At 36.8% G+C, this 19,215-nt stretch overlaps 1 protein-coding gene and 1 pseudogene across 2 annotated transcripts; both read right to left on the bottom strand.

The window, feature by feature from the left end:
- Positions 1-7,997: 7,997 nt before the first annotated feature.
- LOC147565918 (subtilisin-like protease SBT3) lies at positions 7,998-17,855 on the bottom strand. Of its 2 annotated transcripts, none has more exons than XM_086652386.1 (3): positions 17,446-17,855; positions 16,718-16,864; positions 7,998-9,814 (listed from the first exon to the last, which is right to left on the bottom strand). In XM_086652386.1, the coding sequence occupies exons 2-3, from the start codon at positions 16,775-16,777 to the stop codon at positions 8,048-8,050; spliced, it is 1,827 nt and encodes a 608-aa protein (XP_086508512.1). In that variant the 5' UTR covers positions 16,778-16,864; positions 17,446-17,855; the 3' UTR covers positions 7,998-8,047. The 2 variants fall into 2 exon arrangements, with proteins under 2 accessions (XP_086508512.1, XP_086508513.1); XM_086652387.1 differs by having other exon boundaries at positions 17,450-17,805.
- On the bottom strand, positions 11,087-11,856 carry LOC147565919 (secreted RxLR effector protein 161 pseudogene; annotated as a pseudogene).
- Positions 17,856-19,215: the final 1,360 nt, after the last annotated feature.

The raw sequence follows: 19,215 nt of genomic DNA, 5'->3' as shown, positions 1-19,215 counted from the left end.
ACTTTTACGTAATAAATCATGAATGGTTATGCAAGAGTTCACAGTAACACAACTTGATAAATTACGTAGTAAGTCCCAAAAAGAATTTTGAGTAAAGCCTACCCAGATTAAGACACCTGTTGAGCCCTTGTTCATCGATGGTGGGTCATGCCAAAGCAGGGTGCCATCTTTTACCTCGGGACAATACGGGTAGATCTATGAAGAGGTCTACATGTCTAAATGGTTATTCTCAAACGAGTCAGCAAAAGGGTTTTGGACTTCGAGGCTAAAGGACGATTTGATGTTTAAATCGTTAACCAAGAGTCATAGGAGTATGATCAGTAAGGGTTACTCACCCAGGACGACGAATTAAGGGCAGTGCCAAAGTACGCTTAATTTCGAAGGAATGGGATCTTGGAATTATATTATTCTAAGGGGACAACAAAAGTAGAATAATATAGGCAAATTAAGAAAATTGCCAGGATAACAAGTTTAATCACTTTCGCATTTCTTACATGTAGTTTAATTATGACAAAGAACATCTTCAACCTCTATACCATACTTGAGAAATTGAACGATACCAACTTCGTTCAATGGGAGAGGAACCTGAGAAAGGTTCTAGGAGAAAGCGCAGAAGTATTGGACATTCCGATTCCCGTGCTTTCAGAAACTTCTTCTGATGAAGAACGTAAGCAAGTAGACGATATTCGAAGGAAGTCAGCGCCAGTAACCGGTTTAATGCTAATGGCCATGATATATAGATATATTCATTGAAATGGAGGCATACACCATTATTCGACGACTAAGGGAAGTGTTTGGAACACAATGTCGAATGGAAAGATTTAGAATCACAATGGTGACACTGGGAATGCGACTGGAGAAAGGGAAATCCGTCCGTTATCATGTTTTGGAGATGATTGATCACTTCAAAGACATGGAATGGATGGGGTCTCCTATGCCAGTCGAGATGGCTGTTGACATCATCCTGAATTCATTGGATGAAAGGTTTCATGATGTAGTTGCGAACTTTGAAGATAAGTTTGGCCGGGTATCCTTCGAAAGTCTGCTGGCGATTCTGGAAGTTGCTGAAAGTAGGTTCAGCACCCCTGAAACTCTAGAAGAAATTCTAGGTGTTCAGGAGACTGTAAATACGGGAACGGAAGACGTTAGGAGAAGGAAGCCGTCTGGCAAGAGAATGGGCAAGAAAGCACCGAAACCCAGAACTATCCTTCCTAACAAGAGATGTCTTGTATTGCGGTAGTACATCTCATATTCGATTAAGAGATTGCCCGCGATTCTTGGAAGAACTAAACGACGGAGCTGGGAGTTCCGGTCAAGGTAAAAATTATTAAAAGATTATTCAATTAAATACAAATTCCTCAAGGTATGAGATACCTAAAAGACTCTTATCATTATGAATGACAGGAACAAGAGGGAGCTGAGTATTTATTGAAGAGGAGATGAACCTGTCAAAAGCTAAGAAGGCAAGAGTTGCTGGAAAAGCTCAAGAAGGATCATAGACTCGATAGGCAATACTTTAAAGCAGTTTTAGTATTTCTTTTTCTTTTTAGAACGTTGACTCTGTAATGAGATTATGGGAGTGAATAAAATATGAGATATTTTATGATGTTCTTAAAAGAGCCTATCTAACTTTTAAGTAATTTTAACGAATGATCCGACTTAGTCATTCTAAATCTTGTAAGAGTACAAGAGTTCAGTTAATCGTAGAAAATAATGTTAGACATGAAAGTCTGTGATTAATATGATTAGAATGGACGTAAAACTTGATTTTGGAGAAGTTTTGGAAACACATCCTAAATCGAGAAGAGGGTCTTCGAGAAGAGGGTGACTAAAGAATATGATGAGATCGTAAGTTCAATAGTTATCGGTCTTCCGAAAAACACAAAGTCTAATACGTATCTGCCAACCCACTAAAAACCTAGAAAAGCTATAGTGAATAATTGAGTCCATATGGATATGGATATTATTTTAGAAGGAGTTCTAAAATTTGTCAATTATTCTAATGTCTAAAGCGTGTTAGACATAAGTTCTTCAAGAAGAAGAACGGGGTTTTCTCACAAATCATCGAAACACAATGAGATTGTTGCTCTCGATGGTGTCTTTATTAAAAGGAAAGTCCTTCAAAGAAGACAAGTGGGAGGAAAAATCGAATACGATTCGATAAAGAGCAACAAGAGGAAGTAAGGAGTTACTTGCCTTAAAACGAAAGAGAGTAAGAGTTACTCGGCTTACGTGACGAGGGATGTCGCCTTGAATGGTTCAAGGGACAATCGCCTAGAAAATTCTTAAGGAGTTAAGAAGGTTGCTCAAAAACCCCAATGAGTCTTGAGAAGATTCAAAAGAACTATAGGAGAAACCACTCTGAAATTGGATCGGAAATCCAAAGAGATAAGAGTAAGAATGGTTAAATCTTGTGAGACAAGAAGGTAAGTGGGAGTGAAACAAGCGTTGTTTCATGTCCTGTATGTAGGAGACATACACGAGAGGACAAGAAGACGAGGGTAAATTAACCATGGGCATCAAAGTCTATGGAGATAGACCAGAGGATGATAAAGACTCGTTCAAAAGGAGTTTTGAAGAGGTCTGAATAAGAAGATCTCTTAAAGAGAAATTCTACCCAACTCCCGTGATAAACATGGGAGAGACACTTATGTTTAAAAACATAAGAACGATCATGAGATGATTGTTGTTTACCCGAACATCTAAAAAGTACTTGGAGTACGAAAAGATGTCGTCGCCCATACAAGTCAGAAGATTGAAGAAAGTCATAAAAGTAATCTTCCGAAAATAAAGATAGGAATCTTTTAGGAAGGGCTAACAGGTGGAAAAGAGTTTTTCATGCTGGGAGTCGTTACTTAACTCTACTAGATAAGAAAGTAAAATTAGAACTTGGGAAGTACTAATTTCAGTGGGAGAAAACTGATATTATCATAACAGCTTACGAAGAGTTCGAAAGCAAGATAATAACAAAGCGAAGTGAAAAGGAAACTAAACTGTCACCTTAGAACGATCATGAGATGCTCGGATCTAAGGAATTAGGATCCAGGAAGGAGAATCCTAAGATGACTTGTAAAATTGAGAACGTGAAGGAGTTCACGCGGGTGCTCAAATTTTACAGACTCTTGTTATCCGAAATAAACTGGGTTTATTTCGTCATCTAAATTGTGGTTTAGAATTTAGACGACAGTCCAAAAGGATGGAGTGTTCCAGGTAGGTTTATTAGATACGTGATCTAATGAAAGAAACCCTACTAAGTGAACATGGAAGCACACCATCCTACTATCCCTAGTCCAGGTCATTAGTTGGACAATAATGACTTAAGAAGACTAGCATGAGTGATTGACAAGATAGCGCTGTTTCTTGGGCTATGGGAATAGGAGTATTCAAAGGTCAACTTCATGGGTGTATAGTTGATACACTGGAAACCCGCCGAATGAGAGTACTTCAAGAGTTGAAGTTATAAGATGTCATAACTCTCATTTAAGCAAATTGGAGAGATTCCTCAAAACATGAGTACTCACTCAGTTTATGGAAGGAATGTCGAACTTTGGTACTGTCAAACGCCATCCGTAAAAAGTGGTTATAAAAGCGACATACTGGGGGAGACAGGATAGACATGAATTTGAGTGGGAGTACAAGAATGGATTATGTTTTCCTGAGTAAAATCAGGATAAAGTATCTCCGGGCCACTTAATGAGAAACAACTGAAAAATGCATGGCCGTGCTCAAACGGATTAAGAGTTAATCGTTTGGATTGGAAATTGTTTTCGGGATCAAGAGAGTCTGATGAATATGGCATATCAGATGAAATACGAAAAAACATGGGAATCGAGCATTGCACTTGTTCTAAGTACAAGTGGGAGACTGAAGGATATAATGCCAAAAGTCTGAAGGAATGGTATCCTTCCGAAGGAGTGTCTTTCGACCACGGATGCAGTGCGTACAATTTGGCTAATAGGATCTTAATGACCTTACTCGGAAGATCATTAGTTCGGTCCAATTAGGGGTCGTAATGCTTAGCTAGAAGCCAACTACGATCGTCGAATCAAGAGTTGATTCGCGGCTAACATAGACCGGATCCTACAAGGGTTACACAACAGAGTATAAATTTGAACGGAGAGAATTGACTAGATGGATAATGGCAAATAAGTGGATTGGATCCATTATTGGTAAGTCCTGAAAGATTCGGAGAAGTCCGAAGAGATAAATATGTCCGGGCCCAAAAGGGAGGCCCGGATGGCTTTAGGGAGGTCGGCCATGTGATGGCTGACCTAGGCAATAGGGCCGGCCATGTGATGGCCGGCTAGGCCCTAAATGGGCCGGCCAAGGAAGCCCATAAAGGGCTATGTTGGCCGGCCACCTTAAGTTACCCAATGGAGGGTATTTTGGGTGTTGCCTAATAATTAGGTTTATGGAATCCTAGTTTGAGTCTAATACCTCTTCTAGGGATTTCTATATATATACCTAATTATACAATTTAAAGACAGAGCCAAGTTGGTGTGATCTTTTCTGAGTGTCTGAAAGAGTTTCAGAATATACATCTCAGAGAGAGAGAGAGAGAAAATGAGTTTTCTCAAGTATCTAGTCAAGAAGAAGGAGTTCTTCATCTCAACCTTCAAGAAGGTCCTAGCTGACTGAAAGGAGGGAGTTCAAGTCATTACTCGGTGTCTCAAGTAGAGGAGCTACACTTGGAGCTCTTATCTTCCGAATACTGGTCGGGATTTAGTTCGTGGGAAAGCGATTAAGAGGTAATCATCTTTCCAATCTAGTTCATTGGTATGTTCATGTATAGATCCTGGAAACTAGTGTTAAACATATGATGTTTGAGATTCCGCTACCAACACTAGACAATTAGGTGTATGAGATACCCTAGTACAATCCCCTTCACCTAAAAGAGTGAGATTTTTTATCAGATTTGGGATTAAGTCGGTAAGCGTTCGGCGTGCTTCTGCCTTCCCATGTTCAGGGCTTACGACATCGACCTTGCTTACGTGGACTTCCCTAGTCTTCTCGCGAATTCCAGGACATACCTGGTTGTATTTGAGGCATGTCAGAGCTGAGGATCCCAAGATGATTGTGCCAACCTCCCGATTCTGGGCTTAAGTAGCAGACATCTTTTGACTCAACGATCCTACTGCCTTGAGGTGGGTTGACCCGTTGGATTTTGGTTTTTTCTTGATTTATTGATGATCATCAACTGATGGTCATTTTCTGTATCATCACTCCCTGCATCACTGTGAAAGCTACAAAAGTCTTGACTGTTTATAATGTTTTAAAAATTTAAGACCTCTTATGAAAGTTTTTTTATCAACAATAACAAATTAATTTGATAGTGTATGATCACTTGAACTATTTGAAAGATACTCCAAAATATATTTTGATGATATTGGTAATCATGAAGTTATGAAGGGGAATGTTGATTTTTCTTGATCACGAAGAACAAGCAAATGCAAGTCTTTTCTTTGTAAAATATTAGGTCTAAATATTCACAATAAATAACACTATATTAAAATACAATATTAGGTCTAAATATTCACAATAAATAACATTTTATTAAAATATTAGGTCTAAATATTCACAGTAAATAACATTCTAGTAAAGCGATGTACTCCGCAATAAAATGGGAAAGCGTTTGCAACAAAAAAAAAACAAAATGGGTGAGGAGAGAAAATAAACAGGCAAATTATATTGAAATATAATCTTTAAAAAGAGAAATTTGGTCAAAACTCATATAAATTCTTTATTTTGGTGAAAATGACAAGTCAATTTTTTTTAGTCTTCAACTCTCTAGATACTTTCAAAATTTTGCAACAGCTTTGCAATACCTTGTGACAGCTTCACAACACCTTTTGCAATACTTTGCCACAACTTCACAATACTTTGCATCAACTTTCTGCAACACCTTGTAACGCTTTGCAAAAAATATTTGGGTTTTTAACCAAACAAAATACAAATGATTGAATTTCCAACAAAAACATAAATTTTAGTTTTTTAACAAAAAATATATCTCGTCTTTTTAACTTAAAAGAGTTTAAAGTGAGGTCTTTCCAGTTCTATCCCATGTTTAACATCCCAGACTGCCCAAACATTGACCAACAAAACAGTGCACCCCAAATTGTCACCCATGCACCGATGTGAAGTACAAGACCAAGACGGTTGGTTTCGTCTCTATTCACGCAATTTATCATTGTTATCATCGTTTTCACATTTTTTAAGGTCTGACATAGTGACATTTTTATTTTCACTTTCTAACAAGAGACATAGGCATTCTCTTTATTTAAGACGAAGGAGTTGTCAGTTGAACAGTTAGTTTCTTTAACGCTGCTTGTGTTTGACATTTTGTCATGTCTGACATCTTTTGCGGTCACAATCAAATGGGAATAAAATGAAGTCCACTTAAGAAGGTAAACAAATACGTAGGAGAGCAGCACTATTTGCCACATTCTGAGATCTTCAACTGACTCTTCAATGTTTTTAACCACGTTTATGAGTACATTATATTTGAATGAAATAATGTTATAACCATAAGTTTTACAAGAACTGTTAAAATAATAGGTCAAACACCAAATTGTATCGAATCAATGGAGAAGTTTACATCACAGAGAAAACTAAAATAGCAAGTGTAACTACATCTATTATATAAAACAGAAGGGAAAACGATGACTGGGACAAACATCCTTATTTAATTATGCATATTGTCTAGAAGCCCTTCTCAAAATTTAAAATATAGTCTTTCGTAGAAATAAAGTTACCTATTTAAAAAACAATAATCATTTCCTTCTTAAAAATAAAATAACTAATTTAAGAAAAAAGAAACAAAATAAATTTCAAGGGTTAAAGAAAGAAATTAAAATCTCTCTCTTAATAAAATAATAACTAATTTAAGAGAAAAGAAACAAAAAAAATAATAACAAAAAATAATAACTAACAAAAATCTCTCTCTCTCTCTCAGTAAAATATAAAATATATTTTTTAACATTTGATTGATATAAGTGTCCGTGCCCTAGGACACGGGATATACCCTAGTCTATTGAAATACCATAATCCTATTTACATAATCTAGAAAGTGAATCTTCTTTCTTTAGTCCTCTAAATTCGGTGGAAAGTGATGGGAGGTGCTAATGCTTCAGGCACCTCCTGCTCTACTTCATTAAGAACGTTATTTTACATCTAGCAACTTGGTTTTTTGTTAGTTATTCTGAACAAAGTTCAAAATTGATTTTTTTTTATTTAAGAAAAATTATCTCATGAGCAGTGAATTTGTCTAATTCACATGATTACAGTTTCATCTTACTTTTTTTCTCCTCAAGAACATTATTTATTTTATATTTAACTAAACTAGAAAAGAATTACAAGGTTAGCTCATTCAATATTTGGGATGAGAACCAACTGTTCCAGACCCGCCAGTTGAACGCGATTGCAACACTAATTTGGATCTTCAACCCTTCCAGGTCCCAATACAAACACAAATACATCTGGATGGTCTTTACGAACGGTAGCTATTTCACAATCCTTTTTTCCCCAGCAGCTCCGGATAATTTAACTTTCCTGCGAAATCAAATTTCATTCTTTTCATATTCACATATAATCAAATTTTATCATCTATAAATTGTATATTAGATAATATAATCAGATTCTAAACAAAAAAATTCTATACTTTGAGAATATCCACAATATGACCACTCATGAAAGTAGAATCAGTGAAATTTTTGGGTTTCCATACAATGAAATTCAAGAACAACCAAACTAAGTTTTTGAGCTAGAAATCTAGAATCATATAATTTAGGAATCTTTTGGTAAGGTAAGGTTTATGGATGTCATTATTTGGATACTGGTTTGGCATATCAACCTTAAATGTTGCAGAACCTGTTCATTCAATTTCACTATCATCAACTGACGACGAAAAACTCTGATATATAGAAAAGAAAGTTTCAGTATGAATTCATGATACTGCAATGAGAAATCTTATATATAAAAAGGGACCAAATGTGAGCTGCTTTTCCTAATCAATTTGCAATTAATTCATATTTATGTCAATTCATCAGAGCTACATCAACAAGGAAGAAGAAAGCCAATTAAACAGAAGTGCTATGAGTCTTGTAGCTACAAGTGGACTTGTTACAACATATTTACCACCATTTTCAACCCAACTAAGTGACCCATGAACTACTTCTTGTTTCATCAACTTTGGTCCTCCGATAGCAACTCTGAAACTTTTCTTTTCGAACTTCTCCTTGAAAACTAGTGTGTCTGGAATTACGGTTACATCAAATCCGTTCATGGATGTCAACTTAGCTCTATAAGTTGATATTCCATCCCCAACATTAGTCACCGTCCTGTGAAATTCTTGTACAAGTTTAGTATGAGAAGACGAGTCATTCACATTGAAGAAGACAATGAAAGATGGGTAGTTGAGATCTGAAGATGGGTTTGAACCGTTGCAACTGTAAGACCTTGTAATCGTTTGGATTTGCTTGGCGGTGTAGTTCAATGAACAGAGAAAATTAACATAATCTTCAGCATTTGCATCGTAAATGAGCCCAGGATCGATGGCTCTGTTTGGATTAACATGACCCGAACCCATAGAAAGTGGGGTAGCGGGTCGGTTATTATCTCCGATATCTTTGATTGGGCTGAGAGTGTCATCTAAGGTATCCGCTGTCGTCATTATGGCCGACCGGATTGCTGCTGAACTCCATTTTGGATGAATCCCCTTCAATAGTGCAGCTACACCTGCCATGTGAGGGCAAGACATCGAAGTTCCTGTTGATAATTCAAAGTCACTAAATAATGGCGGACCCAATCCTCTTACTGGAGTAGCTTTAGGCCATGCTGCTAGAATTGAGGTTCCAGGAGCCATAATATCAGGCTTCAAGATACTTGGACAACTTGAAGATGGTCCTCTGGAACTATAATAGTCTACTCTTGGTGTGGGATTACCTTTTCTTCCACCAACATGAGTCAATCGGAATTTTAAACTTGCTCTTGGATCAGAACTCGTCTTAATGAAGTCCAAGATAGATTTGCCATCACTCGGACTTACAAAAACAGCTGGAAACGAGGTCCGGACGTAGAGGTCTTGAGGTCTGTTCAAAATAAAGATACCTCCAGTGACATTTGCACTACGAACATTACTGACTTGTAAATGAATCGAATCATCAGTGCCTAAACAAACTACTATCTTGAAGCCAACAATATTCTTGAGAACTTTTCTACTATTGCACGTGTTCATGAACACCAGAGGAACTTGGATCAAGGATGAATTGTTAAAACAGTAGAGAGATGAACCATAAAATGAGGCTCCATTGCTTAGACTAACAAGTCCAATGAATTCACGATCAATTGTACCCGCAGCAACGGTTAGAACCCAAGGTATTCCATTAGCTACAGTTCCATATGAAGGACCACTATTTCCTGCGGATGTTGCTACAAATATACCCTTCTCCATTGCTGCAAAGGAACCTATTGCAATTGCATCCTCATACAGAGAAACCCCAACCAAGGAAAATGATAGGGAAAGGACATCAACCCCATCCTTAATTGCTTGGTCTATTGCAGCTAGGATATCAGATGTGTAACTATTAGCACCCTCCCAAATGGCCTTGTAGATGGCCAAACGTGCTTGCGGAGCCATCCCTCTTGCTGTTCCTTTGGCGTAGCCGAAATACGATGCCCCTTTGACGTAATTTCCAGCAGCCGTAGATGAAGTATGGGTCCCATGTCCATCGATATCACGTGGCGAATTCATTGAGATCGTCAAATTTGGTTCATTGCTAATTAGACCTTTGTTGAAGAACCGAGCTCCGATTAGTTTCTGTTATACATTCAATAAGTAGTGTTCATGAGACAAGTTAGCAATTCAAAATCTTCTCATGAACACACAAGAATCTAGGGACTCATGTTTGCCACAAAATCAATATGAAAATATGAACATTAGGTAATTATTAACATGAAATAATTACATACCTTTCTCCATTGTAGAGATTAGAAATAACTTTTAACTTGAACCAATATAAGCTCCTTTCTTGTATAAGATTAACTCCTTAATTCTCTACTTACTAAAACATGAACTTGTATACTCTTTTCTCTTCTATTCTTCAAGCACTAGTGATGGAGATACTAGCTTGAGTTAATGAGCAAGAGCATAGCTTTCCATCTCATTCTCCATCTCTATTTATACAATTCTCTAATCCATCATAGAGTTTGTACAAGTTACTACATGGGTGTCATGTGTCCCCTTATGTGTCAAGCAACAAGTCTATTAGGTGTCATCATTAGGTGTCATGATACAAGACAAGTGTCTCTTATGTGTCAAGCCACAAGACCATTAGGTGTCAAGACACAAGACAAGTGTCCCTTATGTGTCAAACAACTAGACCATTAAGTGTCAAGACACAAGACAAGACAACACACCTCATTAGTCTATACACCTCATGCTTATAGATGGGCCTTGTTGTCAACACATAGTTAGTGTCCATAGATTCAATACATGAATGAGTTTTATGAGCCCAACAAACCTTTAGCCCAATAAGTTTATACATGGTCTTATTGTATGGGACATACTAATGGGCCTTGTTCATGAAAATTGGTGAATGGGCCTTGCATGAACATAGCCCATGTTTACATTCTCCCACTTGGACCATACAATTGAAAACAAAATTTTAGGTTTTCAAAGATCATTTAAAACTTTTAGTAAATGTATTGGTTAAGGCTTAGGCTCAAAAACATATATGCGCGCATTTTTTAAAAATAACTCCATTCATATCTAGTGAACACAATCTCATTAACAGGTAGGCTACTAGTGCGAGTCCTAGCGGTTATATATCTTAAAGCGACATATTCCCTTCCATGTACTACGACATTAGCAACTTCCTAACATTACCATTCATTGGAGATTAGATACAAAACCAAGTACACAAGTGGTTTTGTTTCAATTCAGCTATGTCTGATTAAGACTATTCCTGTCTAATCATGACTATTCTTGTCACTTTCACTCATTTCGATTATGCACATATGAGTAAACAAGAATTTGGAAACATAACATTCATGAGATCTCAATTAGTATTTGTAGAAACTTACATACATATCAATCCACTACGATACAAGGATTACTAAGACCCATTGTTGCAACATGTTCCTTAAAGGTCTTAGATACCAAACCCTTAGTTAGTGGATCAGCTACCATACACATGGTACTAATATGTTCTACAATTACTGTATGTTTCCGAACCTTCTCTTTTACAATAAGATATTTGAGCTCAAGGTGTTTGCTTCCTCGTGAGTTCGAATACTTATCATTTTTAGAGAAGTATACTGCGGCTGTATTATCACAATAAATTCTCAGCGGCTTGGCAATAGAGTCGACAAGTCCAAGTCCTGAGATAAAATTCCGCAGCCATAAAGCATGAATTGTGGCTTCATAACATGCCACAAACTCAGCCTCCATTGTGCAAGATGCATAAATACTTTGCTTAATGCTTCTCCATGATATCGTTCCTCCAGCTAATAGGAACACATATCCAGAAGTGGATTTTCTACTATCAGTACATCCAGCAAAGTCGGAGTCTGAGTAACCTATTACTTCCAGATTATCTTTTCTTCTGAAAGTAAGCTTATAGTCTTTCGTTCCTTGTAAGTACCGCATCACCTTCTTTGCTGCTTTCCAGTGAGTCATCCCTGGGTTACTTTGGTAACGACCAAGCATTCCTACTGCGAAGCTAATGTCTGGACGGGTACAAACTTGCGCATACATAAGACTTCCTACTGCAGAAGCATAAGGAATACTTTCCATTCCTTTTCTTTCCAAGTCATTCTTAGGACATTGCATGAGACTTAACTTATCTCCTTTCTGTATTGGTGTATCAGTCGGTGCACAATCCTTTATGCCAAATCTCTCTAAAACTTTTTCGATATAGCTCTTCTGAGACAAACCAAGTAGACCTTGTTTTCGATCTCGAAAAATTTCGATCCCGATCACAAATTTTGCCTCATTCATATCTTTCATTTCAAAGTTCTTAGAGAGAAATTTCTTGGTTTCATACAGTAGACCAAGATCATTAGTGGCTAGGAGTATGTCATCCACATATAAAATCAAAAATATGAACTTACTCCCACTGACCTTCTGATATATACATTGATCAACAATGTTTTCTTTAAATCCGAAGGTCACAATGGTATCATTAAACTTAAGGAACCATTGTCTGGAGGCTTGCTTAAGTCCATATATTGACTTAATCAATTTACACACTATATGTTCCATACTCATTTCTGAGTAACCTTCTGGTTGCTCCATGTAGACCTCTTCCTCTAAACTCCCATTTAGAAAAGCTGTTTTCACATCCATTTGGTGAAGCTCTAGATCATAATGAGCCACCAAAGCCATAATGATTCTAAATGAGTCTTTTCTTGATACAGGCGAAAATGTATCATGATAATCAATGCCTTCTTTCTGAGTGAAACCTTTTGCAACAAGTCTGGCTTTATATCGTTCAACTTTGCCTTTAGAGTCGAGTTTGGTCTTGAAGACCCATTTACACCCGATTTTCTTACACCCTTCAGGCAATTGAACCAGATCCCAGACTTTGTTCTGTTTCATAGATTTCAACTCTTCATTCATTGCATCAATCCATTTAGAAGAATTATTGCTATTTACTGCTTGTGAAAATGAAACTGGATCTTCCTTACTTGTCCCAATGTCATATTCAGATTCCTGAAGATATACTAAATAATCAGAAGAGATCGCAGACTTCCTTATTCTCTGAGATCTGCGTAACTCTACTGGATCATGAGATTGTGGGTCCATCAATTGTTGTTCACTATCAACAGTTGGATAGTTTTCATGAGGAACAACAATATTTTCAATAGGTAAGGGTATGGGAACAGTTACCCTTACTTCTTTAATAACCACATTTTGTGGTTCAATACTCCCACTATTCTCATGATTCTCAAGGAATCTTGCATTGCCAGTCTCAACAATTCTAGTGGTATGGTTAGGACAATAAAATCTATACCCTTTGGATTTATCAGGGTATCCAATAAAGAACCCACTCATAGTTCTTGAGTCCAATTTCTTTTCTTGTGGGTTATAGATTCTAACTTCTGCTGCGCAACCCCAAACACGAAAGTGCCTTAAACTGGGTTTCCTACCAGTCCATAACTCAAAAGGAGTTTTAGGAACTGACTTACTAGGAACTCGGTTTAAGACATATGCAGCAGTTTTAAGAGCTTCACCCCATAACATAATGGGTAAAGTAGAGTTGCTCATCATGCTCCTAACCATATCCATTAGAGTTCTATTACGCCTTTCAGCAACACCGTTCTGCTGAAGCGTTCCTGGCATTGTATACTGTGCACAAATGCCAAGCTTTTCTAGGAGTTTAGCAAACGGACCAGGATGTTGTCCCGATTCGTCATACCTTCCATAATATTCACCACCTCTGTCTGACCTGATGATTTTCACCTTTTTATCTAATTGTCTTTCAACCTCAGTGATAAAAATCTCAACAACAGTTACTGCCTGAGATTTATCATGTAACAAATAGATATACCCATAACGTGAAAAATCATCTATAAATGTGATGAAATATTTCTCTCCACCAATACATGCAGTGGAAAGAGGTCCACAAATATCAGTATGGATGATCTCAAGAAGTTCTCTGCTCCTTGTGGCTCCTTTCTTGGTGTGTGTTGTTGTCTTTCCTTTTATACAATCGACACACATCCCGAAATCGGTGAAGTCTAGGTTTGACAAAATCCCATCCTTCACTAATCTCATCATTCTTTCTTTGGAGACATGCCCCAATCTTTTATGCCACAAGTTGCTAGAGTTCTCATTTATTTTATGCTCAATTCCAAAACTTACATTAGGATGCAGGCTTAAAATAGATTCAGCAAACTGATTATCAAGACTGATTTTATAAAGTTTATCATATAAAACGCCAGAACCTATAACACATTTATTTTTATACAATTCAAAACGTTGATCTCCTAAAGACAGTTTATAACCCAAAAGATCTAGTTGAAACATAGAAACTAGATTACGAGATACGGTTGGTACAAAAAGAGTATTATACAAATCCAAAAAACAACCAGTATCAAGTTTTAAACGATAGGTTCAGATAAAACTTCAGAGGAAATCTGGTTTGCCATAAAAATGAAACGTTCAGTCTGACTTGGGTTTCGGCTTGAAACAAAGCCCTGCATCGTTTTAGAAACATGAACATTAGCGCCCGTGTCGAGCCACCAAGTACTAGAAGGAATTTCAACAAGATTTGATTCGAAACATACAAGAGCTAACTGCTCACCTTTCTTTTCGAACCAAGCCTTACGCTTTGGACAATCTGCCTGAAAGTGTCCAATCTTTCTACAAAAATGACATCTGAATTCCTTCTTCTTAATATGAACCTGGGGAGCTAAAGCAGGTTCATGGTTCTTTGGTGCGACAACTTTCTTACCTTTCTTGGGCTTCCAATTCTTTCTTTTCACTTCTTGAGAAACAAGATTAGTAGAGAAACTTTCTTGTTGTCTTAACCTTGTCTCCTCTTGAACTAACATACTAGATAGTTCATTCACATTCCATTGTTCCTTAAGTGAATTGTAATTCATCTGGAATGGTCCATACTGAGGAGGCAAGGAATTCATAATAAAACGAACAAGAAAAGGCTCCTCTACATTCATACCAAGTCCATTAAGTCTCGCCGCAATGTTAGTCATTTCAATTAAGTGCTCTTGCATACCTCTCACACCGTCATACTTTATGGTAGTGAGTTGAGCCATTAGCGTGCCAGCTAGAGACTTATCGGCTGCACGAAATCTCTCCTCAACTGCATTAATGAAGTCTTTAGCATTATCAGTTTGAGGAAGCGATGACTTTATATTGCTTGCAATAGTCATTCGCATAAACATCATGCTTAGTCTGTTTGATTTTTCCCAAGCGTCAAACAAATTTTTCTCATCAGTGCTACTTGATACATTTAGAGTAGCAGGTCTATCAGACATAAGGGCTCGATCCATATCAAGAACACCTAAAGTGAACTTGACATGTTCGCTCCATTCTAAAAAATTTGAGCCAGTAAGCAAGGGAACAGACGCAGCTTGCGAATGTAGGGATATCGGCGCAGATACTGCAAACATTTAGACAATATACTATAAGCAAGTTAACTATATCAAAATTTATCCTTTGGGTCTAAATTAAGATATATACCATACCATTCATCATTTAAATATCATACATAAATGAGTCCATTAGTGTATCGTCTAACCACAAAAGAGTTCATCACCTTTGGGCAAAAGAACCAAGTTGATTAGACGGTACAAAGCATTAACAATAATATTCAATCAACTTATAATTCTTCTTTGGAAAAATTACACGTTATCGAAATCGTTTAATGCAAATTATCCGACATAAGTTTGAACATTAATTAACCTTCTTAGATATGTAAGATTAGTTCAAAAGTCACTTTGGCAACCTTTTTACTAATTATACATATCATGGTTAAACTTTTATTCTTATGTCAAATTTTCATTTAAAACTTTTATAAAAGACAATTTTCATATACTTCAATTATTTGACTATAACCAAACTTTAATTAGTCAACATAATGAACTTTAATATTGTCTCCTTACAAGTTCTAAAATTAACCTTTGCTAGTTTTTATCGAAAATTCATAAGGCGATAAAACACATAAAGAAAGGTTCTCTTAAATCAAACCAAAATTCATTAGTGGTTTTTAATAACTTTTATGAAACTACATGAGTTCCTTAATACAAAAGATTTTAAGTTTCAAAATCAACTCATATAGCTTCTAAAAATATATTTCCAATATGGCAACTAAACATAGATTAAAATTCGATAATTTGCCAAAACGATTTTGAACAAACATGAAGTCCACACCCATAGCTCTGATACCACATGTTATACATTCAATAAGTAGTGTTCATGAGACAAGTTAGCAATTCAAAATCTTCTCATGAACACACAAGAATCTAGGGACTCATGTTTGCCACAAAATCAATATGAAAATATGAACAGTAGGTAATTATTAACATGAAATAATTACATACCTTTCTCCATTGTAGAGATTAGAAATAACTTTTAACTTGAACCAATATAAGCTCCTTTCTTGTATAAGATTAACTCCTTAATTCTCTACTTACTAGAACATGAACTTGTATACTCTTTTCTCTTCTATTCTTCAAGCACTAGTGATGGAGATACTAGCTTGAGTTAATGAGCAAGAGCATAGCTTTCCATCTCATTCTCCATCTCTATTTATACAATTCTCTAATCCATCATAGAGTTTGTACAAGTTACTACATGGGTGTCATGTGTCCCCTTATGTGTCAAGCAACAAGTCTATTAGGTGTCATTAGGTGTCATGATACAAGACAAGTGTCTCTTATGTGTCAAGCCACAAGACCATTAGGTGTCAAGACACAAGACAAGTGTCCCTTATGTGTCAAACAACTAGACCATTAAGTGTCAAGACACAAGACAAGACAACACACCTCATTAGTCTATACACCTCATGCTTATAGATGGGCCTTGTTGTCAACACATAGTTAGTGTCCATAGATTCAATACATGAATGAGTTTTATGAGCCCAACAAACCTTTAGCCCAATAAGTTTATACATGGTCTTATTGTATGGGACATACTAATGGGCCTTGTTCATGAAAATTGGTGAATGGGCCTTGCATGAACATAGCCCATGTTTACAGTTTCTTGTTGCACATTAAAGAATTGAATTGAACTCCACCAACACATTCTCCTTTCCATCTCGATGGAACTTTAGTCATCCCATCATCTCTATAACTTCGACTCTCGGGCCAAACACCCGTATCAACCACACCAATGATAACATCTCTGCCATAATCAGAAGCCGGCCATGCACCGGACACAGAGTTAAGATGAAGGAATCGAGAAGAATGGGTTGTATGGGTCATAACACGATTATCCCGAAACGAAGAAACAAAACCATGTGATTTCTTTAGTGTTTCTAACTCAGAAGAAGAAAGACGGGCACTAAAGCCATGGACAACATTAATATAAGTATAAATAAGACTACTCCTAGTCTCAGAGTAGTGTTGGGAAGCAGAAGATAATGTTGAGGCATACCAACTATGATGACTAGAAAAGGCTTTCGGCATGGCCGATAAGTCCATGTGAATAATATATGTCTGTAAGTTGGTTGAGGTGGAAGCTGAATGTAAGAATGTGATGAACAAGAAACAGATGAACATCAGAATAGTTTGACTACTAAAATCCATGGATGAATAAGAAACAGAGCAGCAGAGCAACAATGAAATAGTTGGGGTATTGCAAGTAGAAAACCCAAGAAGGGGATGGATAATATGCAAGGAAATGGTAGTCAGCTAATCACAAGAAACAGAACCCAATCTGTATGCAAGAAAATGAATTCCAGAAAGAGATGGAGAGAAACATACATACTCAACCAGCAAATGGGACTAAACCAATCTGTATGCAAGAAAATATCCTTGTTCCTCCATCATTTTCTCGAAGCCCTAAGTTTACTCTCACTTTAGTACCACTGATGGGAACCTGAGGTTTAACAGCTAACAGAAGAAAATATAAAATCACGCCATTGTGCGAATGATTGCCCTAATAGTTGGTGTAGCAGCGAAACAAGAAGCTAACACAAAACCCTTTCAGTGACGACAAGAGTGTGATTCTTTTGGAAGACCTCCATCACGGAGAACAAGAGAGAGGAAGAAGAGCAAGAAGTGACGAGAGAGAACAAACAGAAAATAGCAGAGAGTGAACTACTTTTTATCACAAAAGGAAATAGAGTTATTACAGGAGGTCGTTGCTATAATGGCATAGAGCCCTATCTCATAGGGACAACTGGCAGTCATTTTTTTTTTTTTTTGTTTTTATGAGAAATGCTATTTGGTCCCGAAATGGGTCCGATCACATGCCCAAATCAATGGGAGCCGCCCACATCAGTTCTCGGACCGTGGTTGGTCTCATTTTCAGACCAAATAACATTTTTTGTTTTTTTTATGTATACACCTTTAAGTAAATCGAAGTCATACTAATCTACATATTATCTTTAACAATAGTGCTACTTCGTCCGACAATACATGTTCAGAAGTAATCTAAGAAGGCACAATTGTCACATGACGCTAGCAATTTTGTCTTCTCAGACGATTCAAGGCATTTACTGTCATGCAAAATAACATTTCCCTACTTTTAAAGATATATTCTTTCTTTACACACGGCTTTTAACTCTTTTTCTCTCCTTATTTTTTGTCGACGATAATAGAAGTATTATGTCATCTGCAGTCTTTCGTGAGAGATAAGAGGAGCAAGGAGAAAAAAGACTGTGAAAACGATGTAGATAAAACAAAAAGAGAGGAGAGACAAGATGAAGAAGATGGTTACAACGGGGGCCATGGGGTGCAGAAGATGAAGACTCTTCCACCAATTTATTTACAAACGTCAAAATAGAAAAGTTAAAAAAAAAAAACAGTCGCCTCTTTAGACTAAATGGGTGCCCCTATAGGAGGGGTTAAGAGATGAGTAGCTTATTGGATAATGTAAGAGCATATCGCCTGCAAAACTGAAAAATTTCAATTCGAATATGTCGAGGTTCCATTTGGTATCTAAGTCTTGTTTTGTAGGATCGAAGTGGTGTAAACTATACTGCTAAATTGATGCAACAATCTGCATCACGCAACATCAGCTTTTAGTTGTAAACTATATAAGGAATCAAAAATTCTATTCATCCCTCCATTTTGGTCCCTCCCTCAGTCCTCCGCTGATGTGGCGACATATCACTGGAGTATATTTTCTCACCATTCTCTCTCCAATTGCTCCACATCAAGTGATATTTCGCCACATCAGCGAAGGGCTGGGGAGGGACCAAAATGGAAGGATGAATAGAATTTCTGGTAAGGAATAGTTTTATTTCCAAATATTCAATAATTGATCGCATTTGACTTTTTGCTTAGTGTTCTCTTACAAAGTAAATAGAAAGTATTGCTCGTGATTTCATGGCATGGATATCTCACACATGCCATGTTGTTTTCCTGGTTCTCTTTTCAGAGAATAGTTCTTAATCTTTCTGTTTTTTCAACAAAACAGAGTATACCCACTTTTGTTTGTCTTTTTATCTCTTAAATAAGAGAAAGGGTTATCTTCTAACAATTAAGATAAAAAGAGTGATTATAAAAAAGAAAAATCAAATGTAAAAT

The sequence above is a fragment of the Eschscholzia californica genome, unplaced genomic scaffold (genome assembly GCF_041429995.1).
Source record: "Eschscholzia californica isolate CP2 unplaced genomic scaffold, dmEscCali1.0.p SCAF_1, whole genome shotgun sequence".
Classification (NCBI taxonomy): domain Eukaryota; kingdom Viridiplantae; phylum Streptophyta; class Magnoliopsida; order Ranunculales; family Papaveraceae; genus Eschscholzia; species Eschscholzia californica.
Note: the sequence above shows the minus strand (reverse complement) of the source record. Positions and strands in the feature narration are given on the sequence as shown.

Bases quoted from the DNA above. Each gene is read 5' to 3' on its own strand.
- LOC147565918 (XM_086652386.1), bottom strand. From the start codon at position 16,777: ATGGAAAGGAGAATGTGTTGGTGGAGTTCAATTCAATTCTTTAATGTG. The intron at 9,815-16,717 runs GTAAACATGGGC...AATGTATAACAG, and splicing joins TTAATGTGCAACAAGAAACT to AAACTAATCGGAGCTCGGTT.